Here is a 25,967-nt window from a genome sequence, read left to right on the forward strand (position 1 = left end):
GATGGTAATGATATTCTCTACAAGTTTGTTTACTGCTTTAGTTTGATGCTGATTTGCCTGTGGCGTCACTGCCTGTTTTTGGCTTGCAAGAAGATGAGGCATCTGCTTAGATACTACTACTTTGTGTTCTAAGTTAGTAATGCACTTATCTACACTAGAAAATAAATCACTATTATCTCCGCTTGCATCAGCAGCCTTTAGGCTTCGTACACTATTGCGTAGCTTGTTTAGAAAAATATCCACTTCCCCAAAAACAACAGCTGCCTGTGATTGGCTAGCACTATTACTTGAGATGCCATCTAATTGCCCTAGCATAAAATCATTACTATAAAGCAATGACTCAATCTCTTGCTTCAAGTTGGTCGCCGACTGACATTTGATTGACATCTCATAATCTACTATTAAAGTCACAGTACTGTCATACACTGTCTGGGCACTATGCAAAAATTCAGAAACGGATTTCCCTGCAGTCAGTTTATAGGCAGAAAAATTTCCCTCTACATCATGATTCAGCAATGCATCATAAAGAGTGTTTGCAGATGTTAAATCAGCCATCATCTCGGTCAGACTTTCTAAGAAGCTGTCCAGGACATCAACTGGTTTGTGTCTCTTTATTGCCAAAGCAATCTTGTTTGAAATAGAGTTCACCTGAGTGATGCCGTTGACACGTTGCTCCCTGAGCTTCTGCAACTGTTTCTCCATGATGTGCTAAGTGTGTCGGTCTCCGGTTATGCGGTAGTAACTTTTTCACTGTACTGGTACATCCAGAAAACCATATAGTAATAGATCAACTGGTCCTCTCATAAAGTGTGCTACCTCTTTTATTATTAAGAGAACCGTGCTGTAAGAAAGCAGTATTGAATTGTTATACAAACGGAAACAAACTTTTTACATTATGGATTGCAGCAAATAAATGAATTATGGTTTTACTTTATGACTCAAGTTAAAAGTTCACAAATTAAAACATTAATCTTACTTACAAAAAGTTACTGGTCTTTTGGAGTGTTTACACAAAACAAGTGCCCACTGACACAGTTGGAATAAAGAGGTTCTAAAATAAAAGTATTAAAAGTAATGAAAGTTGAGCTAACATTTCACAGCAATCTTATCAGAATTGTATACAAAGAGCAATTACACAGTATACTAAAGCATTTATCAAGAAAAAGACAAATTACTGATAGAATTTGACATTATTTCAGTACTTACAGCTTTTGATGCTACATAATTGTATATGATTCTTTGCAATCCAAGTTAAGATAGGTATTAGAAAAATGGCTGACTTATTGGTTCAGTTACAGCTGAAAAACTGAGGAAGAAACAAACAACCACTTGGCATAATAAAAACTGGCTGTTTGTGGTCACACAAAAAATGCATTAGTAGCGATGACACATATATGATACACACTACGCTACCTACGTGTATACTAACTATGTTTTCTTATGTTTGGCCAACTCAAACTGTACCCATTAATTACTTCCAATACAATTATATTGTATTGTTATAGCGCTTACGTATCAATTATTACCTTACAGAAGTATGCGATGTATGAGTTAACTAATTATTGTTGTGGTTAAAGCTAAAGGGGGTACATCTATTACTTTTATGTAGGGCTATGCACATTGCGTACACGTTCAAATCAGTATTGTTGCTCTTCCTATTTTCAAGTTTTAAATTTATTGCTACATGCTTTGATAGATCGTTTTTCTGGTAGGTTATGATCGATAAATATTGCACCATAAATGTATGTCAGCTCTTATATGTCTATATGATCATTTTGTATTTTGAACTCATTGTCTCTAATGGATGCGATTCTTTACATTGTAGTCGGCCGCCAGGGACTTGATATGACAAACATTTCTCGCCATCACCTTAGCCACTGATCTGCCAGAAACCCTCTTCATGCTCGTTACATTGATACCTGTACAACTATTGATTGACAGGCTGTACTGTATACCTCATTGGGTACACTGGTTGTGACGCAGACTAACTAACGAATCTAATGTAAACTTAATCTTTTAAATGAAATTATTATTATTAAAATTATTTCTTTTTTATTTAACTGACATCAATATGCGAAATTTCTGGCTTAGCTTTAGATTTATTGTACTAGTACCATGTTAAAACCATGCAGTATTTTGAAGCCATGTATGGTTGAAATGTTGAATGTAACCAGTATGACGGAATGTGTGGTGCAGTATGTTCGATGACAACCAACTTTCTGGATGATTAATTAATATCATGTCTTTGTATGGGTATCTTAGTACTTATGATGACTAGTATGAAGACTATGAAGACTTATGAAGACTAGTATGATTATTATATAGCATGTTTACCAAAGTACATAGTCTGTTTATCATGATACATCAAAAACTGTTAATTGATTCTAGAAAGCGTATTGCAAAGTATTTAATAAAACTATTACATAATTATAATCTTAAAGCTCATCATCACCATCTAATTGATTACCATCCTCAATCTCATCAGTCATTTCATTACTGCACTCTACACAGCCGCATAGACTTGTGCAAACTCTTTTTGCATGAGCAACTGGTCCATTGGACAAGCTGCCTAGGAATAGCTCTTTGCTCACCAGGAAAGCATTGCCCAGAAATCTCATCATCATCTTTACTCCAGACATGGTTTGTGGGATCTGGGGGCACCATTAATGGTTGAATTTTCCACTGCTGTATTGCTGCTTAGTAATTGACCCTCATTAAATGCCGACGGAGAGAACCCTCTCGGTGGAAGGTTTTTTTTTTCATAAGATGTCCTTGATGAGAACAACCTGTATCTGGCGTCGGCTTCACTTGTAGAATCAGACTTGCCATAAAGATGCAGTGTTGAACGTGTTAGATCGTTGAACAACCTTTTATTTATTAGAATGTGGTAGTTGATTATATTGAATTATGTAATCCATGACAGCTAGCTTTGGAAATCGGGATAATTAGTAAATTAAAGTTTTCGATCATTACTCCAAAGGCCAGCGGTCGCTCGATGAGACAGGAAACTGTCAACAAACCTAATTGATATCGGGGTAATTTAATACCCCCGTACTACAACATGACGTAAATGTTGGTCTACGGCTCTGATTGGCTGGTCCGACTGACTGCACACGGCGTAAGAAAAAATTTATTTTTGTATAACTACTCACCATTTAATGGCAAATTACTCTTAGCTTATCAACTAAAATAGCGGTAGGAAACTAAATTAGTAATGAATAAATTATAAACATGTTAAAAGTGTCAAGCTACCTTAGACCCCATCTTCTGCCACCTGTTGACACGATAATGCCCTGTGGCCACCAGACTATCTCAAAATGACAGACAACTTCTAAAACAAGTATTGCTGTTTAGATTAAAATCGTCGTTACAAAATCACGCCGTTGGAAAGATACAAGTCGCTCTGTTAAACTTGAAAAAAAAAATCTGACGAATGAACGTTCGCAAAAAATTAGTAGTGATAATTATACACGAATTATTAATTTAGAATACGCAAAAAAAAAACAATCTTTTCCAGTCATTTATTTATTATACTGAAGTAATATAGATAAATCCAAAGACTTCTTCATTCTTCTATTTAATTAAATACATCTAAGGCCAGTACATACCTGCCGACCCAAGAGTAGGGCAATGCGCGAGATAAGGTTTTGGGGCACTTGATGTATCATTGATAGTATACATAAAGTTGTGGAAATTAGAGCAAAGATCTCACGCATTTTCATTTTTTCTTTGGGGTGATTGCGTGAGTCTCACGCCCAATGTGTGACAGTTGGCAGGTATGCTCACGCCCAATGCGTGAGAGTTGGCAGGTATGGGCCAGTATTCGTGTAAGCCTACATTTCTAATCATAAAAAGCCATGAACTCCATAACAATATTAACATAACCATGTAAGCCTATGTTACGTACTCTGTGATATTATATAACGTTTCTTCTAGACGTAATGTTTTCACCACATAATATTGTATGCCAAGAAAACCGGTGCTCTGCACTAAATGATATAGTAAATAAACATAATCATGAGGGCCTATGTTTCTCCCTCAATTATGGCCAATTATAATATAAATATAATCATGAAGCTTATATTCCTCACTAAAATGTATTATAAATATAATCATTAGGGCCCAAGTTTCTCGCTTGATTATATTACAGGTATCATGGTCATGAGGGCCTATGTTCCTCACACTATTATATTATAAATATAATCATGAGGGCCTATGTTCTTCACTCTTTTATAAATATAATCATGATGGCCTGTGTTCCTCATTCTATTAGCATAAAAATAAAATCATGAGGGCCTATGTTCCTCACTCTATTTTATTATAAATTTAATGATATTATATTATAAATACTTAACTAGTTAAACTAGTTATACCATTTGCTATATATAGTTAAGCATAATATAAATATAATATGTTCCTCATTCTATTATAATATAAATATAATCATGAGCGTTTTTGTTCCTCACTCTATTATAATATAAATATAATCACGAAGGCCTATGTTCTTCACTCTATTATACATGTATTACAAATATAACAATGATAGCCTATGTTCTTTACTAGAAATTGTGCAATGTACTGGTTGGGGCTTATATTTTTCACTCAATATTGCGCAGTTTACTCAAAGAGCCTATGTTCCTCACTCAATATTGTGTGATATAGTACGCATAGGGCCTAAGTTCCTCACTCGATATTGTGTGATATAGTACTCATAGGGCCTAAGTTCTTCACTCGATATTGTACAATGTGTTTTATGATGTGCAGGTTGATATTAAATAAGAGTGAATGTTAGTGAGTATCAGCGGTTGGTATATCTCTAATTGGTGATTAGTCTAACTGAACTAGTACAAAATTGAATAACACAAAGTAAAAACAGTAACCCGAAAACGTATTCAAAATATCATAATGAACCAAAAACCAGTTTGATAGATCAGGTACACTGACTAGACAACTTATAATTATCAAACATTTATGTTTGAGTCACAAACATCAACATCTCCTTTCTTTTAAGAACATAGTAATTTTACATTGACTGTTTGGACACCCTATTTTGTTGGTCGCAATAAGTAATATTGTTAGTGCTTCTTTGGTTGGATCTCAAACAGTAGCTGCTACTGCATCACAAAATCTTTGTATTTGGTTGGAGGATATCTGGATCGTTTGGGTCTTAGTTCATAAGTTTTCTGCGCATCTTTTGTGACAGTGTTGTTACAGGTGGTAGATGCTTGCGGTTCATCTGCATCTGGGTGTGCTACTAGACTTGGTGTTGATGGCTGTCTAGTTTCATTCCAGCGTGTTGTTGTGGTGGAATCAGATGTTACAGATATTGGCTGCTGTAGCCCTGAAGGTTCGGTAAAAGTTTCTCTCAGACCTATGTTTCTTCAAACGAGATTGCCGATTTCTTCATTTAGAATAGTATATGATCAATCTGAGGCCCATAGATTTTTTGTGTGTTATGAATATTCTTGATGAGGACAGGTGAGCCGATGGCCAGAAGAACAAAATCCTTTGCTCTTTTGTTGTAGTTTCTCCGAGTAGTAAGCTTTCTGGCTGCCTTCTCTCTTAGTATGTTATCTTAGGTGGGGATTGTAAAATGAAAGCCTTGTTGGAAGCACTGATCTGGTTGAAAAAACATTGGATATGGTTGTGTTGGAACAAATTGCCACTAACATAACAAGCAAACCCGTTTAATGTGCTACAATAAATATCTGCAGTATACTCTGTGCTACACTGTGTGAGTGTTAAACTACATAAAAAGAGCTTTAGATTGAATGGTCACTTGATGAGTTGGGTTGATATTTCCACATGCTGATGGCCTTTGTTGTCACCTTTCATTGACCTTACCAGGACCTTCTTTATAGTTTGACAATTCTGAATTCACATTCAACACTTTGATAATTCGTTGATTGTTACTATATGCAGTCATCGCAATATAGCTTGATGAGAATGGCCCAGTTTGAAGCATTCCTTTTTAATGAAAATCTCCAGGATGTTGAGCTTTTAGCCACATATATTGTTGACCTTACCATGACCTTTGGGAGGTCAACCAAGAATTGAATTTGAATAAAAATGTGACCATCATCTTTCTGAGGGTTTTAATGTGTTGAATGCCAGGTTTCCTCAATATAGGTTGAGATTATAAGTGGTCAGTTACTATGGCATTTAATTTGTAAACAAATACCATGATTTACGATTCATGAATCGTCAACTTTATCCTGTTTAAACTCAGAACAACAATTTTAGTTCATTGCGAGACCTTCTCTATTTAATCTTGCATAACCTTGGCATATATCGTCCAATTTAAAAACTTTGAAATGCATTAAAATCTTCAGAATTTTGCTGATTTTAAATCTTTAAATAACTCAAAAATTTTGTTTTAGCACGATTGTATATTCTGACTGCCCGGGTCACAATTGTGGCTAAAAGACACACGATCTGGCTCGCAAAAGTGTTGCTGACACAAAGTTTCTTCAGAATAGTGGGCTGGTATGTCATAGAAATCACCAGTTGAGAACCTTTGTATATGACACTATCTAGTACTGCTGATCTCAAAGATGGAAGTATGGTTTGAGGTTTTCCTGTAGGCCAATCTGATTTTTGGGCCATCTCTGAATAATAAGATTTTTGACTGCTAGTAGCTCAAGATCTGGTTTAGAGGTTTTTTGATCCCTCCATATGTTTTGCCTGACACAGGTAAGTCTTGGAGCGGGTTCACAATATCTAGATCTGATAAGAATGACTCTATTTGAAAAAATCTGTCTTTCAGGGATTTCACTTTGTGTTAGTTTGTAGATCGGCGCATGAGATAGCATGTCAGCAGTAATTTGCTGAGATCCAGGTTTGTAGACGATGTGTGCTGGGTATCTCTGTAAAGCTAACGGCATTGCTTGGTCGCTTTGAAGCTTTTAACAGGAGCTTGTTGAATATTGGAATTAGTTGCTCATGGTCTGCGTGTATCGTCACCTCAGGGTTTCCAAAACATATTGATCAAATCTTTTCATGGCAAACACAATGGCTAGTAGTTCCAGCTCTATAGGTGTAAAGTTACGCTCACTGCCTGTTAGACTTCTGAGTGCATAAGCTACTGACTTGCAATTCTAGAGCAGCACTCCCCGTAGTCTTTCAAAGCATGTATCGGTTTGTATGATGATCGGGTCGTTTACTTTGAAATATTGCAATGTGATGTCTGCGGTAGCTAGGTGCATGAGTTTGATGAATGCTTGGTTTTGGTCTTCTCCTCAGTTAAAATTGCTTTCTTTTGCTCCAACCAGTCTTCTGAGAGGTTCGGTTTCACCTGAACAGTTGGAGATGAACTTAGCCAAATAGTTGATGTTGCCTAAGAGCTGTTAAGTTGCATCTCCATCTTTTCGTTTCACCATGTCTCGGATGGCGCTAAATTTCTTTGGGTCTTTTCCAATCCTTCTCTTGAGATGACGTGGCCAATATATTTCTGTTCATTTAGTAAGAATCTGCATTTCTCCTTATTCAGTTTGAGTTTTATCTGTTGGGCTTGTTTTAACAAGTGTTTTAGCTTGTTGTGGTCCTGAGTGTCATCTGCTACTAGTGTCACACCATCCAGACCGGCGAGTGCATATGATAGTCTTCTCTGAAATTCTTCAGGGCTTGAAGATAGTCCGAATGGCAAGCGGAGCCACTTGTATTTGCCAAACGGAGACAAAAAAGTGGTAAGATTGCTAAACTTCTTATTCAGTTTAACCTGGAGGAACCTGTCTTTGGCATCGCATAGTGAGAACATTTTAGCTCTCTGTAGTTCCGGCAACATGTTCCTTAGCGTGGGCATTGGGAAGTGGTTACGCTTTATGGCTTTGTTCGGACTGGCTGGATCGATGCATACTCGTAACTTTCTATTGGGCTTTATTCTAGCTAATGTGTTGCTGATCCACAGAGTTGGATGATCTACCTTGGCAACTATCTGCTTGTCTGCTAGTGATTGTAGTTTCTGTTTGAGATTTTGTCTCATTGAGAGTGCAACTTTCCTGTTGTGACATTGGGTTGGAGTAACGCTAGTTTCTAACTCGATGCGGTTCCAGGGAGACAGCCCACTTCTTCAAACACATCAGCATGTTGTTTCATTACGTCGTGTAGTATATTGTTTTGGGATTCCTTTATCACATTCACTCATTCTCTGTTGACTTTAAGGAGTTGTAAGTTTAGGCAGGCTCTAGGGAAAGTAGACTCATGTCTCTGTTTTGACAACATAGAACTTGAAGTGTTGTTGGTTCATCACAACTTCACATCTCCCTAGTGGTTTGGTTTCGGTTCCATCGTAAAGCTGCAGTCTTGGTAACCTATTGTTGCTCAGCGACAGTTTTCCAAGAAAGTTGTAATTTTTGTGATTGAATACATTGCAGGAGGCGCCAGTATTCAGTTGGTATTCTATACGTGTTCTCCCGGTGCTAGTGTCAGTCTCGAGAGTTTAGGTAAGCTTTTTCCTCTCTACTCGGATGCACATAAGGGAGTCACTGGACTCACTGTCTTCGTCCTCTGCAGTGGTTCCCTATGACACCTGATGTAGTTTGCGACCTCTCTTTGATCTGCATACCGCTTGAAAGTGGTTGAACCCCTTGCATTTTTAGCATTATTTGCCATATGCCGGACACTTGCGTCGTTGGTGAGAATTTCTACAGTTTGACATAATTGTTGAATTAGAAAAAAGTTTTCTGTTGTTAGGTTTGGATTGATTATTGTCCAGTACTGTACTTGAACAAGCTCTCCGTCTGTTTTGATCGCCTTTAGGTCTGCTTGGGAACTCTCTGAAATCTTACACTTCCTGATAGCATTCTCTAAAGTGAGATCTTCAGATTCTTCAAAAAGTTTCTTAATCTTTTGGCGATAAGCCCCAGTAGTAGCGCTTGCATCATGAAGTCATCGTACATATCTTCCAAGCTGCAACCTCTGGCTACTTTGTGTAGTGATGTCACAGACTCGTCTATTGATAGACTTCCTTGTTTGATGGAGAGTAGTTGGTGTCTTTTGTTGATTTTGTTGGATTGTTTGTTACAGAATTGATAAAAATTTTTAATCACATCAGCATAGTCATTGTTTGATTTTCCAGTTTCGTACTTGAAGGTCTTAAAAATGTTTACTCCTCTGGGTCAAATGCATCGAAGAAGAATGGCTATTTTGATGGCATCACTTTTTTCGATTTCTCAGCTGCGATAAAGTAATACCCAAACTCTTTTTTGAAGCGTGTCCATTGATTTGATTGATCAGTTCTATCTTGTAGTGTATTGAGAACAAGGAAATCGTTGGTCTCAGCCATGTTGCCGTGTGTCATTAGAGGGGTGTAGGTTTTTCTGATGAGTGCGATCAACTGCTTAGTGATTACTTTCACTCCTCAGTCGGGGCACCATGTTTTATGATGTGCAGGTTGCTATTAAATACGAGTGAATGTTAGTGAGTATCAGCGGTTGGTATATCTTTAATTGGTGATTAGTCTAACTGAACTAGTACAAAGTTGAATAACACAAAGTAAAAACGGTAACCCGAAAACGTATTCAAAATATCGTGATGAACCAAAAACCAGTTTGATAGAACAGATACATTGAACGGACAACTTCTACTTATTAAACATTTATGTTTGAGTCACAAACATCAACACAATGTACTCGCTTGGGCCTATTTTACTCAGTTGCAATTGCGCAATATATTCTCTTGGTCCTATATTCCTCACTTCATATTGCACAGTTTACTTGCTTAGGCCTATGTTCCTCACGTGATATTGCCCAACATACTCGCTTGAGCCTATGTTCCTCTCTCGATATTGTACAATATACTTGTTTGAGCCTATTTTTCTCACTCTATTATAAATATAATCCTGATGGCCTGCATTTCTCATTCCATTACCATAAAAATAAAACCATGAGGGCCTATGTTCTTCACGCTATTTTATTATAAATATAATAATGTTATATCACAAATATTTTTTTAGTTAAATTAGTTATATCATTACTTATATATACATGTGTAGTTATGTATATTATAAATATAATATGTTCCTCATTTTCTTATAATATAAATATGATCATGAGGGTCTCTGTTCCTCACTTTATTATATTATAAATATAATAATGAGGGCCTATGTTCCTCATTTAATTATAATATAAATATAATCAAGAAGGGCTACGTTCCTCACTTCATATTGCGCAATATACTCAAAGGGCCTATGTTCCTCACTTGATATTGTACAATTGTGCAAATTGATTTTGCGGGTTTGGGGTTTGACTTGCGAGTTCGGATTTTGTTACACAGATTCGTCAAGTAGAGTAGACAAAAACCCGGTCTATTGCGCTCTGCGCTCTAAACACAGTTTAATAACCCACATGTTAACCCTTTGAAGCCTGGTCTTTGTGTCAATGCGTGTCAGTAACCCTGGGCAATCTGACCAATGATCCAAAGTTTTTAAACTTTTATTATATATATCGGAACGTGTTCATAATACAATGATGCTTGTAAAACAATAGTAAAAAAGTTGGGCAACCCACAGCAAATGTCATCAAACAGAAAAAAACAGGAGTTTACTATTATTTGGGCATGCCTATTGCGTGTCGATGGGCCTTTAACACCAATAATTGGTCCGTGTGGCAAACGCTTGATTTTTTAATTGATTTATCAGAAACTCATAACAAACTAATTATTTTGTATATTATATGATCTCTAAACAAATCATGTTTTGCTTATATTCTAATCCTACAGCATAGTCATTTTTAAATGATGAAAAATTCATTTACAGATTGCCTACCATGGGAAAAGTAAAAGTATTTTGTGTGACAATCAATACTGATCCTGCCACCATTCCACCAGCTATTTCTGGATGTCTGTGTGTCTCTGGGGCCATTGTGATAGAGCTGGAGGAACGTATGTATACTGCACACTTGTTGAGCTGTGTTTGTATGGACTTTTCTCAAATTATGTTGAGATGACTTTGTAATGGATAAAACCTCAAATAGATTACAATTAAATATTAACTTACGCAAAATTTAATTGAATTTTATCAAAACGTATTGGTATTTTCCTATTTTCTGCATTATTTTTGATGTTTTGAGTTGATGTGATGGCCAGGGTGTTTTAAGATTAAAATCAAAAAACCTGATCGAGGTTAAAATGCTCAGAAGAAAAACGTGCCAAAAATGACATCACCAGTTGCTTGTGTCTGTCTCTCTCTTTTGTAAGTAATATCAGATGTTGTGTTCAAGTTACAGCGTTACGCTTCTCTTTTCTGTCAGTCTTTACGCAACTATAGACATCATAATCGCAGGTTCGCTTGAAACATCTTGAAACATTTTGGCAGTCAGATTACCTCAAACACAAAAAATAATCACAAGTAATAGAAAAATAACTCTTTGATTAAATCTGATAAATGATTTGTTGATGTCTCCAAAAATGTGGCTATGTGTACAAGCACAAAAAACTAACAATTTCAACACAGTTGTTCATAATTTCACGGCTTTGAAACTGCTGGGGTCAGGGCTGATCTGGAAGGTTTTACTATTCATCATAAGCAAGACATAGCAGCCATTGTACAATTATTTAAATTCAAGTACCTAACAGTCTAGTGTGCTGTGAGGAATTGTCACTGTACCGAAAATAATTATCTGCATAATTATTACAACTGGATGGAAGGTGTTTGATTGGCGATAGAGTGATGTCATCCTTTATCCAACTTCCAGTCGTGCTTTCAGACAGCTGGACATGGCTCTTATTATAGTAAAGATCTATAATTTCAGCACTCAAGTATAAAGTACTGAAATTATAAAGTGTCCTATACTTTAGTGTTGAAATTATGAATATTTACTATAATATATATGTGCCCATCTTTCTGAAACCACGATTGGTGTTTGAAAAAAGGTTTACGCCAGACAGGATTTGAACCCACAACATGAAAATTATATGTTGGTTTATGTTTTTGTTAACATATGCAAATGTAATATATTTTTAGGTTTGTGAAAAATTAGTGAGAAAAAAGAGACCACTGAAATCAAAAAGTGTAACAAATGATTTAAGTTGTAATCTATAAGCAAAACAAAATGTAGAGATTTTAAAAGTTATTGAATGATGTGTTTTTATGCTAAAGAACAACTAAACATGCGAGTAGATAATAATTAAGGTTGACGCATCGTACTTGGGTCTAAGTCATTAGAATCTAGTCATTAGGGTCTAACTCAATAGATCTATTACAGTATGCTACTTATCTAAAAGGTGGATATGTTAGGTCACGTGCCCTGACCCGATTCCTTCAAGCTGTCTCAGCAGTAACGGTGCATTTGCGAATATCGATTGCTTTTAACATGCCGTGAAGTTTTTGCTAATGTTGACGAATATCCACATTGGGTAATTTACCCACGTCATGATGATTGAAGGAAATAAAAAGTTGAAAAAAAGCCATGTGAAGACATAAAAAGACCCACCATGCCAAGTTGAAAAAAACCTGTCTTTCTTTTTTGCGATGACATTTAATATTTGATACAAATATTTTTTTGGTAAATTTTAGTAAGGTCCATTCTAGAAGAGATTTGTCAATGACAAATTAATTAAAATACTAATGTTGAACAAACCTGCGGTGACTCTAAAGATAAATCGAATATGAAGATAATGTGAATGTGAAGATAAATCGGATATTCAGTGAATAAACTTACATAGAGACACAAACGATAGTAGATACGCACTTTTTGGTGTACATCATTGGTAAGTTTTGCTAGCACTTGTATGATGTAAATGCAGTTTAAATCAGGAGAAGAGATTTAGTAGATTTGTACATAAAAAGAAAATTATATTGACTTACTCTTAAGGCTAACGGACTGAGGAGCAAATACAATAGCCAACAGGTGCCTAAGCTACCTGCTGGCTATGTGTGATAGATAGCTAATTAGAAATGTAAGGTTTATCAGATAAACATTAGTGTGAAATTTTGCATAAAAAAATTGTATTTTTGACATTTTATTCAATATGTTGTTGATTGTAAAATTGTAAATTTTAATTGGATGTTAATTTGAGCTGTAATACTCAGCAGAGAAGGCAAAGTACAGTGTTTCCTAGTAAACTCTTGGTTATTATTTTTAGAGGTTTTCACATTGATTCTATGAATAATATTTATCTACTAGTTATATATCATAATATGAGTTCTATTAATTGAGTGCTGCTCCAAATTAGTCACCTGTAGCATAGACTATTGCATGTGTGGTGTACAGAGGACTACAGTGACCTAATTATCTAGAATATATGACCTGAACACCTTGAACCTGTTGCAAACCACAAGTTTAGATTCAATTCCCCAAAAGGAAATTGGTTGTGACGGGAATGGCATGAATTTTGTTCTGCAACCAGCATGGCCGTACAGGCTTCCTAGCTAATGGTCGTAGACGTGTCCAGCCAAGATTACGGCGCCAATTTTAGCAACAATGTTCTTAAAACACACACAGCTCTGCTTGCAGTAGCTTACATGCTAGACCTTCAAGGGATTACACAAATGAACAATGTTACAAACCTTAATCTTAAATGAACTCCTAAACTGTCTAAATTTTTAAATGATGTCATATATAATTAAAAATCAGGGCTTACCAACCAATCACATGAATTTTTACTAAAACACAGAGGCGTGTCTATCTGTCGCCAAAATTGCATGGCGCATTAATCGTTTTTATGCTACCACTATGTTACTTAAATTATTTTTGAGTAAACTTGTATACATACTTATTACGCATGACAATTTATCATAATGTCAGACTGCCAACATATCAACACAGATAATTTATTAAAATGTACAAATCGATAAATTTAATAGAACTGCAATAAAACTAAAAGTAGTATATGAATAAACACTCGATGAAATATTATAATGGTGAGCATGTAAAAAGTAAAAGATTACGAATAGAGTGTTGATAACCGTCATAGTCTGTAGTTATAAGTAATAACACAACACAATAGTAGCCAGGAATGTAATGATAGAAAACTTACTACACAAAAGAATGTGCAATAACGGAAGCGAAGATGTAGAACAAAAGCTAGATTATTAAAAATGTTATAATTTTGACTGCTTTCGTTATGAGAAGTTGGACATCAAAAAATCGTATGCAGAACCGTCATAGTTAATACTTCTTGGCATCAGGTTGTCCTGGCTGAGATGGGGCATACTTAGCGCTGCCATGATCCATCGGGGGTGCATCGGGATCATCTCCGGGCTTTGAAGACAAACCACGGAACTGGTGTTTAGGATATGCAGTTTTATCCTCTCCAAGGAAAATCGGATACCGCATCTTAAATCTTGAGCCTTTCATCGTCACCTAGATCATAACTGTGAATGTTCCAGTTTGAAGTTAGCAGATATAGATACTGTTAAACTTATATTGTTATTATAAATATGCCTAAAATATGAAACCTATTGCGGGATATACTACTAGTATATGCTTATGTTATATACTACTAGAATACTATTGACAAATTGGTACGGAGTAACAATACTGCAGCCAGATGATATACTACTAAAGTACTATTTACAAAGTAGTACAGAGTAACAATACTACAGGTAGATGATATACTACTATTGTACTATTGATAAAGTAGTACAGAGTAACAATACTACAGGTAGATGATATACTAATAGAGTACTATTGATAAGCCAGTACAGAATAACTATGATTTAATCGGCGTGGTGACAGTATAGAAATCTCTATGGCAACAGCCAACAAACAGCAATACACAATTGAAACTCACCAATACCGCATACGAGACGAAAATGTTTCGAGTTGATTTGATGTTTCCACAAACAGTCGGAGGGATTGGTCCAATCACGTATGAACTCCTGTTATGCTGAGTGTTTGGCATGATTGGCTGACCTGGCTTTGCTACAGCTATTACCTTTGTGCAAGTTTAAGAACTAAATACCGCTATAAACTTTGTTATTTCTATGATGCACACCTTGGGAGTAATCGCCTTCCTTTTCATGTTGATCACAGATAAGCTAACTTTGAGAGTTTCATCTAAAAAGATTATGATTCAATAGTTAGGGTAGATCAGTCACAAGAGAATCATGGATAGTTTCAACAAACTCCTTTCTCCTTCTTATAACCACGAAACTACCTCCTGCTCAAGGACGAATTCTCTCAAGATAAATGATTTGTTTGACAGCTAAAAATTCAAACGTTTTACTCCAAAGCTTATGATCAAAATTTTTGTAAAATAGCTTTGTAATGCTTTTATCATTTAGTCGTCTTTCGATAAGTAGTACAAAGTAACAATGCTACAGGTAGATGATATACTACTAGAATAATAATGATAAAGTAGTACATAGTAATAGTACTACAGGTAGAATATATACTACTAGAGTACTATTGATAAAATATTACGGAGTAACAATACTACATGTGGATAATATACCACTAGAGTACTATTGATAAAGTAGTACAGAGTAACAATACTACAAGTAGATGATATATTACTAGAGTACTATTGGTAAAGTAGTACATAGTAACAATACTACAGGTAGATGACATACTACTAGAGTACTATCGATAAAGTAGTACAGAGTAACAATACTACATGTAGATGATATACTACTAGAGTACTATTGGTAAAGTAGTACATAGTAACAATACTACAGGTAGATGATATACTACTAGAGTACTATCGATAAAGTAGTACAGAGTAACAATACTACAGGTAAATGATATACTACTAGAGTACTACCGACAAAGTAGTACAGAGTAACAATACTACATGTAGATAATATACTACCAGAGTACTATTGGTAAAGTAGTACATAGTAACAATACTACAGGTAGATGATATACTACTAGAGTACTATCGATAAAGTAGTACAGAGTAACAATACTAAAGGTAGATGACATACTACTAGAGTACTATTGATAAAGTAGTACATAGTAACAATACTACATGTAGATGATATACCACTAGAGTACTATTTATAAAGTAGTACTGAGTAACAATACTACAGGTAGATGATATACTACTAGAGTACTATCGATAATGTAGTACAAAGTAACCATACTACAGGTAGATGATATACCACTAGAGTACTATTGATAAAGTAGTACAGAGTAAACATACTGCAGGTAGATGATATACTACCAGAGTATTATATGTATAATATATATAATGTATATTATCTATAATGTGTGTATGTAATACATGTATGTATCATATAAATATACACGTTGCACTATTAAACATGATTGATTAGGCACAATAATATATTAATACTAGCAAAAAACGAACTTCAATAAAAATTTGATCATACTTATTAAAAGCCAATATAACGTATTAAAACACAAATATCCAAAATCAATGCACACAGACACAATTATACCTGCCCAAATCTACTCAATATTCAATGTTTTTAAGCAAAGCACATATGACTAATTAACTGGTTTTTCCAATATGTTCTGTTAGGAATTTTTGAGTTTTAATTCCAAGAAAAACAACACCAATTTTAGATCACTCTAAATAAGCTATACATATAACTGACTAGATGAATGCCTGACGCTGCCCGTGTAATAAAAAAGTCTTTGTGCAGAAAACTCGTGTTTATTCAAAAATTCAGGTCACAAAAATACAAACAAGCTCGAGTTTTTATATTTTGTTCAGGTCTTGCTGGATCCATTATTGTATGTTTAATAATGTTTTGGTAACTCTTCGACATAAACAGTATGTAGACCGTTGAAATGAAGGAGTTGTCTGACCTTCATAATACCATATCTATAATTATATTGGTGAAGGATATCGAGGGACAGCTCGCTTGACCAATCATATTTTAGTTTTAGGCATTGACCAAATATAGTACTCAGCTTTGGTACGCTGTTAGTTTTACAAACAAAAACATGATGATAGCTGCATTCATAGGTCACTGTACTTGCATAGTTACATGTATAAATGCATTGGAGAAGGAAAGATGTACCTGAACTGTCTGTAATCAAGTGCTTACTGGATTATCTTCCCTTTTCATTATGTCATTGTTATTTGCTTTCATAGTTTATGGATTTATACAGCCTCTTCCTGGTATGCTATGTTTGGGTCCAAAACAATCAAAGAAAAAGAATACCGGTAACACTACAGAAACATTTATGCTCACAAAAAATGTATTTAATTTGAAATGAAATTCATTCAACTGCACATTTAAAAGTTCCTCCAGCCTTTATAGTGAGTCTACATATACTAAATAACAGACGAACTGCAACTAGGTTTTTTGAAGTTGAAGAAAAAATATTAACAATTTTCATTTCAAAGCATTCTATTTAGAACTATCCTCCCTCACAACAGATAGGGAAAGCAACTCCTATAATTATTCACCAAGTGTTAATTGGAGGCTAGAGGTTATTAGCTACACTTGATATAAAATTAGATATCAGCTACGTTGGACTACCCATAATCTTAGTGGAGTCTAATGGGGGCAGGTCTGACAACTTCAGATGGTACCCATTCAGTAGGCGAGCGAGGTAATATGACAAAAATCTGCAGACCTGATCCGATCGGAAGTCCAGACTTGTTGAATTTGGCTGTCACTATGACAGGACCAGAAATACAACAGAGGCAGCAATCAGTATGTGAATTTTCCGCAATGACGGAGTGCTAAAATAGGTCAAAAGGAAGTGACTTGTTTGGTATGAATAAAAGATAGATCAACAAGTAAACCGATTCGATACTCTGGTTAACACAAAAGTATCAAGAGTTTTATGGAACAAGGTTTTTGTATTCCTCCTAAAGATAACAAAAAAATAAGATATGTTTCCTTGGACATAGCATATCAAAGGAGACAAATCAAATGGTGTCCTTGATAAGCCATGGTGTTAGTTAGTTGTTCTGAAATTTGTTCTATGCCTCATACGTGAGCCTAAATTCTATGCCTCATACGTAAGCCTCAATTATATGTCTCATACGTAAGCCTCAGTTCTATGTCTCATACGTCAGCCTCAATTCTATGCCTCATATGTAAGCCTCAATTCTATGCCTCATAAGGAAGCCTCAATTCTATGTAACTTATGCAAGCCTTAATTCTATGTATCATACATAAGCCTCAATCCTATGCTTCATACGCAAGCCTCAAATTTATGCCTCATACGTAAGCCTCAATTCTATGTCTCATACTTAAGCCTCAAATCTATACCTCATATGTAAGCCTCTATTCTATGCCTCATATGTAAGCTTCAAGTTTATGCCTCATACGTAAGCCTCAATTCTATGCCTCATATGCCAGCCTCAATTATATGTCTCATACATAGGCCTCAAATCTATGCCTCATACGAAAGCCTCAATTCTATGCCTCGTACATAAGTCTCAAGTCTATGCCTCATATGTAAGCTTCAATTCTATGCCTCATAAGGAAGCCTCAATTCTATGTAACTTATGCAAGCCTTAATACTATGTATCATACATAAGCCTCAATTCTGTGCTTCAAACGTAAGCCTTAATTCTATGTCACATACGTAAACCTCACTGAAATCGCCAATTGTTCAATGATTAACTTTGGCTATGGTAACTTTTATAGAGGCTAAATCAGAAACTCACATGCAACTACTAGTTATTAGCATCTGCTAACATTGTCACCTACCCTATGTAGGGCCATGATCAGTGGGGGTGGGTTTGAAACTTTAATAACGAGAGAGGATTTGTCATCAAAGATGACTCCAAACCGGTCCATTTTGGCACTCAGCGAGTAGGTGTCACGACCACATTGCCCAGCGTAGCTAGAAGGCAGGTGCCTGACAGGAAGAGAATGTATAAATCTCAAACATACTGAGGAAACACATTTAGCAAGAAACTAGTAATCTATACGCATATATAAATCATATAAACATATAAATCTGTGTCTGTCCATCTGTGAATTGGTTTGTGATTAGTCCTGTTCAGCAGGCCTGTATTCCCTGGTTGCAAGTTGGGGCGGCTAAGCAAGTTGGGGCGGCTAATGTTAGGCGACAAGTTATGAGCATTTGGGGGTTTGGAGGGGCCGTGTCAGACCCCCTCAACAGTTTCTTTTATGTAGGGCCTCAACCAAGCATCTCATGTAAAGTTTTAAAAAATTTTATCGGAAAGTATAAACATTTTTTCTATTATTTGAGATTTGTTTGTTTTAGGAAATATGACTGCCAGGAGGTTTTCAGATTAAAATAGGCTAAATTTGACTGCAGTTGAAACGCTCAGAAAAAATACATCTTTTTCTTTTGAGCGTTTCAACAAAGATCAATTTTGCCGATTTTATTTTAAGTTCACCCTAAGGTTTTTACGCTTTCGTGGGGCAATTACCAAGCGGATGTTTTGTAAAACTTGACCTTTTGCAAACCTTTATAAAAGTCATTAGCAAGAATATTTTGATGATAATAATGACACCCAATAACTATTAAAAGTTTATGTTTGTCTCTTTGACAAACATAACTCGAACAGTTATTTGCCCAACGGCTACAGGAACCGTTTTTTTATCGCTTGTCAAACCGTTTTTTTATTGCTTATTTTGTCTCTTTGACAAACATAAGCAATAAAAAAACGGTTTGACAAGCGATAAAAAAACGGTTCCTGTAGCCGTTGGGCAAATAACTGTTCGAGTTAATGCTGTTGAGTTCGAGTTATCTAAAGCAATTTATCATTGTGTGGGAACGGACCAAACAAATCTGTTCGAGTTAACCAAGTGTTCATGATAAAATTTTATCCGAGGGCGAGTTATCCTAGTTTGACTGTACTTAGCCGCCAAAAATTCCTAAAAAGTTGGGGCGGCTCAGCCGGCCAGCCGCCCCAGGGAATACGGGCCTGCTGTTCAGTTATACCTATTACAATCTTGAATTAAAGAGTCCGTATTGCAGTAGATTTGATCTTTGAACTTCTCACTCACCAGCCTTACCAATTTAACTACACACGAAATTGATGAATTATTTGGATGATAAATGTGGCTAAGTAGGTGAAAGTATGCTACCGTTCTCCGTTAGAGCGCAATGTGACTGTATATGCATTAGTAAGTGCTGTAGATAACTATCTTACTTAAATTAGCCATTGGCAATGTGCCAGGCTAATAGCAAGTTGTGGGCAACTACATTATAAGCTGATTTTTTAAGACCTCTGCAATGCGAGACATGCCGCTAGCATTTGTATTAATTATAAATACATGCAATGGTTAAAACCTGTAACAAAAACACATTAGAATCATATTGCTGCATATAAAATAAAGTACACAACAAAAAATGAAAAAACTGAGAAATAAAAAAAATGAAAGCTATGAACATTTTGTTTGTTTATTTCTGGCATTGTTTGCCTAGACAAGGCTAAGGAAAGACTACAGGCAGTTGGTGGATGGCAGTCAGAAGAAGTGGATGTTGTTTTGTGGTCTTGGTTTGGTTTTGGTCAGAATAAATGTTTTTAAAGTTGCAAGTAGAAAGATTTATTTACATCGGCATAAGCTGAAAAGCTGTCATCAAATATATAACACAGAACTTAAATTACTAGAAACTAAAGTTTTCTCAGTCTGTGATATAAGACAACTCAAAGTTACATGATGAATGGAAACAAAACACTTGTCATTTATTGACTTTTCTTGGCAAAAAAACTGAGTAAGGCGTGCTTTAATTCATACCTACAGGAATCAAACGGCTCAATAGACAAAAATGAACAAATTTACATGTACTTTGTACATGTATCTGCTAGAGGTATTAACCAGTAAACGTACATGTATTTATAATTTACACAAATATTACACCCGAGTTTTGTAGAGGATTGAAACAGAGTAGGTCATTTATATAATTAAAATTAATTTCTAAATGTACTTATGAGATATATTTGGTAAGTCGAGGCAAAATGTCTCCTACTTTCTTTAATTGGATGTCACCCTGTTACACTGCCACTTTGACAATCTTTGATCGTTACGAACCCCTAATAGAAAGCGATTAGTAAAAAGTGTCCACAAACATAATAATGTTATTTAGTTGCTGCTGAAGAGGTTATCGTGGTTTTAAGAATGGTGTACCTGAGAAGATCTATTGTCACAATCATCAGAACTACATTCTGATTCGAAGTCACTAGGGTTTAAATCTGATCCGTTGTTTTCAGAATGGTTCATAATGTGGTTCACAACCCGACATAAAGAGTTAAAAATATTTGATTGACTCTGAAAATACTCTTCAGAAACACTGTATGACGTAATAACAGTCATTGTTATGCCGTATTGAAGTCTGTTTTCCAACTCCAAAGTTTTACGGTTTCTTGCCTTACAACTTTGAAAGCGACACCATCAAAATAATTAATAACTTGTCTAATGCTTTACTCAAAGTAGTTCCTTGTTTAACTCAGTCTAATTTTTTGACATGTATGAAGAATGGTATATAGCAAAAATTTGGAGGCTGATGGCACTAATGCCTCTCTGCCCAAAGGGAAGTTCAAAATATAGGCGACATTACCATCGCTTCGCCTGTAAAAGGATTAAATTTATTTTTCCAAAATTCTGATAATTTGATCAAAAATAAAGCACCACCACTTAAACATTACCTCTAATACAGCGCCACCCTAGGAAAAAGGTTGCAAAATACAGCACCATGGCAACCAAATAGGGACTTTACAGTAAGTTGAATTACATTCTCACCTGTCAGCCTGCACTTGAAAGACGAATGGGACCTTATGAAATCCTTGATTGAACACATGAGGAGACGACTCTAAAGAAGACAAACAATATTTGCATAACCAACACTCTAATTTAACAATAACACTTTAAAACCTATTTTTGTATATATTTGTTCCTAGACCGTATTACCAATTTCCATTGACTGTGAAAGCACTTGGAATAGCACAATTCCTTTTGAACTGAATATATATATATATTATATAATATATATTATATTATATATACACGTTATATTGAAGCTCCAACTTATAGAAAATAATAAAAAATACAAAAGTCAAATAAAGCTAATAGTTTTTTTTTCACACTCTTTCAAAGATGTTCTGATCAGAGGTCATTGTGGTGATCAGAGGTCATTGTGGTGATCAGAGGTCATTGTGGAAGCTGCAAAAACAATTATTGTAGTACACAAAGTCTGAGAGAGCCTGTATATTTGTTATGAATAGAAAAACAAATAGCTTTTGTGCGCAGCTCAAGTTGCGAAAAAGAAACTTACTAACTTTGTCTAGTTTAAATTTTTCTTTGCTAAAATATTAATAATATAATATATAATAAAATATTAATCAGAGTGCCAGACACTATTGTTCTGTCAGCAGCCATTTTTAATTTCTCGATCAGCTAGAAGTGTCCTCGGTATTTTGGCGATATTTCTAGAACTAGTTGTCCAATCGACTCAAACTTCAAAATTAGACTACGAGCGCATAATGCGCAAAAAAACCAAAAAGCAAAACTGAAAGGGAAGGAATTGATCAGCTTGTGGCAAAAATGATCTAAGCGACAAACTGGTTTCGATTAGTTGAGCACGGGACAGAGCTTTGATGGAAACATGCAGGCCAGGATATAAGCCATTTACACGCAAGGAGATGACTGGCCCATTGCTTGACAAGGTGCGTAATAAATTAGGCAATGAAAAAGCTGGCAACCCTGTATTCCTATTTCATGCAATCAACCACATCAATCACACTAATGCGCTTCAAACTTTCATAGCACCTTTATATGTCTTCAGCTCTCATTCCTCATGTGTAGTTTACACAATATAATTTTACACAACTGTTGAATACGAGAAATATAAGAAGTTGTTAACTTAAAGCATGTGAGTCATTAATATTGAAAAGTGGGCTTACCAGCATTTTGGTGTGCAATGCAATACACTGAATATTTATATAAGCAAAAACAAGTGTAAAATAATATTCATCATGTATCTATGTATTATTTATGTTTTTGTGCTATCTGGTGCATTTAACATCCATATCTATATCAGTTTATGAAACTTGTATTATGAAATGGCATTTTAGCTATTTTATTGATAAAATACAAAAACTAAAAGAATAAAATAACTGCCTCCTATCCATATAATTATAAAACAAACACGTCTTGTAGTCGCATGATGATCTACTTATGCGAGACTGCACTTTTCCCGTTCCCCTTTGTTGTTCAATAGAGAGGCTGCAAAACAAAACCGGATCGTGTGTGTTATCACGGGTTACGTGTTGCAACTCGGGACTCGTTACTTGGCGCGTTTTTCGTACCTGTTTTAACGAGTTCAAACACGTTTCCGGGAATGCATCAACACATCAATTTGTGTCGATTTGCTCAGTCAAGGTCATTCCGGTTGCCATGAACACATACTTGTAGCGGCCAATTAAATTTAACCCTGTTATGAGTTACGTGTTATACACGAGTTAGCAACCCGGATCCGGTGAAAACAACTCCGAGTTCGTAACCTCTCTAATGATTTAAAAATTGTTTGATTGCGTATTTTCAATGTTTCACACTAGCAGGAGTTGTTTTTTCATTTGCCCAAAGATCACATCGACCTTTGTTTAACCTTGGCAGCCATTTTGTAGCAGATAGAGTGAAAAGAAGTACACAAGAATAGTAAATTTCTTTCTTATATGCTCACAGATGAGAGTTGTAGCGCAGGATATATGAATATTTTACAGTACACGTTCTTGTTTCAACATAATAGACAACGTGATGTACACTGTGCGTTTCAATATAGTAATACAACAATTTAGCATTAAATATCACCACAAGTGAGGTAGCAGTGAATGATATTGTAATGACAGAGAAAAGTTTGTATTATTAGCTCATGATTCATAAGCCGTTTCATTATTCGTTTTATATTCCCATTTATGTGCGTTGACTTCTAGGCCAACAACCATGCATGCCATTTCAATTGTGCAAAGTGTGCACTGTGCTAGCAAAACAAACTGGTGAGTGTCTTGTGAAACGTAAACAATTCAGTACATTAGGAGCTCTCTTGACATCAGATGAAACAGAAAAAGTGTGTTAAGCTAGTCAATTTGATTATGTGAAAGTAGCATAGTATATCAAGTGCATAGAATTTGCTTATACCTGATCGGGTTGCTGTTGGTTCCAATATTTCTGATAAAAACCTACTTGAACCCTGCCCAGGAGCTTGAAATGTAGGGGCATTTTGAGAAGGGTTTGGTTAGAATGGTTTTAACTACATTTTGTCTATACAATCATTGATGTTTCAATCTATGCCGTAGTATTTTACCTTGGCATTTAGCATTTTCAACTTCTTTCAGATACCAGTCAGTGTATGTCATAAGTTACGGCATCACAAGAGATGCTATGCATCTTGTTACAAGCACCAAAAAGAACAACAAGGTGAAAATGATGGGGAATGTTCTAGCTATTCACCAATCAAGAAAACCAGAAGATTTTAAGAGCTGACATTTGATAATAAACTTTGTGTCTTTTGTCAAATAAGCACAAAATCTAAATGCTCATTGTACAACTCTTTCACTCAAAAGGCAGCAGTTACTAACAATGATTGTTTACAGTCTTCATTAGACCGCTTGATCAGTGACAGAATCAAAGATGTTGATTTGGTTGCTGCAGAAGTGAAGTACCACAAGAACTGCTACAGCAGTTTTCTCAAACGTTCTACAGTTACCCGAGACTTCAAAACCACAAAAAAAGATTATGCTCTGGATGAAATCGACATGACTTACCGTCAGTTTAAAAATAGGCTACAAAGTGGTTGGATCATGGATGCAAAAGATGTTTGTTCAATACGTTCAAAGTTTAGAAAGTGATAAGAGGCTTTTCAACATCATACGCTTCTTTGAAAAAAGATATGAAGACCTCATGGCCTCACCCTACATAGATTCATGTAAAGTTTTCTTCAAGGTGGACGAATCATTGTTGTTTTGCTCAACAATTCAAACAATGAAAGTTAAATCGTCACACAAGCTGCACAGATCATACAAAGAGAAATGTTGTGCTAGAGGCCACTGGATTCTCACAGGTATAACATTGATGTTGCGCTTGTTGAAAGTATTATACCTGACATGTTCATGACTCTTCTGAAAACCATGGCTCTTGCGGATTCAGCTATGAAATGCATGTCCATCTCTCAAGAGATCATGTATGTATTGACAGGCTGAACATTACCCAAACATCTTACTGCAGCTTCTACTATAAAACACCACACAGGAATCAAGTTAGTCATTAACCAGTTTAAGAAACTTGAACATTCTGTTTCTTGCATAGAGCTTCAGCGTTTTGAGACTAACGTTGCACTTACTGAATTAACACATGCTTCACAAAAATGACATCATCATCCCGATGAATACATCTGATGGGAGCAAAGGGTTGATCAAGGCAGCAGCCGATAATGATGATTTCTGAGAAGATTCCAAAGATGGGAAGAAGACAACTCATGGTACAACAATGGTGCTCTATCAGAGCATAATCAAGGGGATTTCGGCAGACAAGCGATCACAAATAAAGATCTACAGAGAAGTCGACAAAGAGCTCTTAAGCCAGATGACTACGAATGCCTTGTAAAACTGAAGCGCATAGATATGCCTAAACAAGTGAGCCTACTTGATTTTAACCTAGCGCGAGGACTGCGGACTCTGAATAGGGACTATCAGAAACCTACAGACAAGCTATCGCAGGCAAACCGAATAGATGTATCATGGTTTTTATGAACCTATGAGCTTCTTCCACCTTGATGTGAACCCTACCAGCCAATCATGTCCATCATGGAGTGCATTCAACAGTAAGGCTTGTGCGCCTCCTGACTTCATATCAGTAATAGGCTACTGCCCTATGCTAAATGCTAACTCTACCGATCCAAGTACAGTGTATAGTGAAATGACACAGCTCAATCATATGATGACAAAGCGTAATCAAGAGTTTTTAATCATAGCATTTGATTGGGCTATTTACAAAATGGCGAAAAAGGTAAAGTACAATGGAGTAGACCGGAAGGGTTTATCAAAACTATAAGGCAGATAACTTGTTAGTGGTTTCAATGTTATCACAAACTTTATGGATACCTTTGGCACAATGCACCACAGCA

At 35.7% G+C, this 25,967-nt stretch overlaps 1 protein-coding gene across 1 annotated transcript; it reads right to left on the reverse strand.

Moving 5' to 3' along the window:
* Positions 1-14,105: 14,105 nt before the first annotated feature.
* On the reverse strand, positions 14,106-25,010 carry LOC137402319 (uncharacterized). Its single transcript, XM_068088817.1, has 6 exons — positions 24,944-25,010; positions 21,590-21,659; positions 18,581-18,731; positions 17,493-17,601; positions 14,935-14,996; positions 14,106-14,300 (listed from the first exon to the last, which is right to left on the reverse strand). The coding sequence occupies exons 1-6, from the start codon at positions 25,008-25,010 to the stop codon at positions 14,106-14,108; spliced, it is 654 nt and encodes a 217-aa protein (XP_067944918.1).
* Between the last annotated feature and the right edge of the window lie 957 nt (positions 25,011-25,967).

Source organism: Watersipora subatra, chromosome 8 (assembly GCF_963576615.1).
Source record: "Watersipora subatra chromosome 8, tzWatSuba1.1, whole genome shotgun sequence".
NCBI classification, from domain to species: domain Eukaryota; kingdom Metazoa; phylum Bryozoa; class Gymnolaemata; order Cheilostomatida; family Watersiporidae; genus Watersipora; species Watersipora subatra.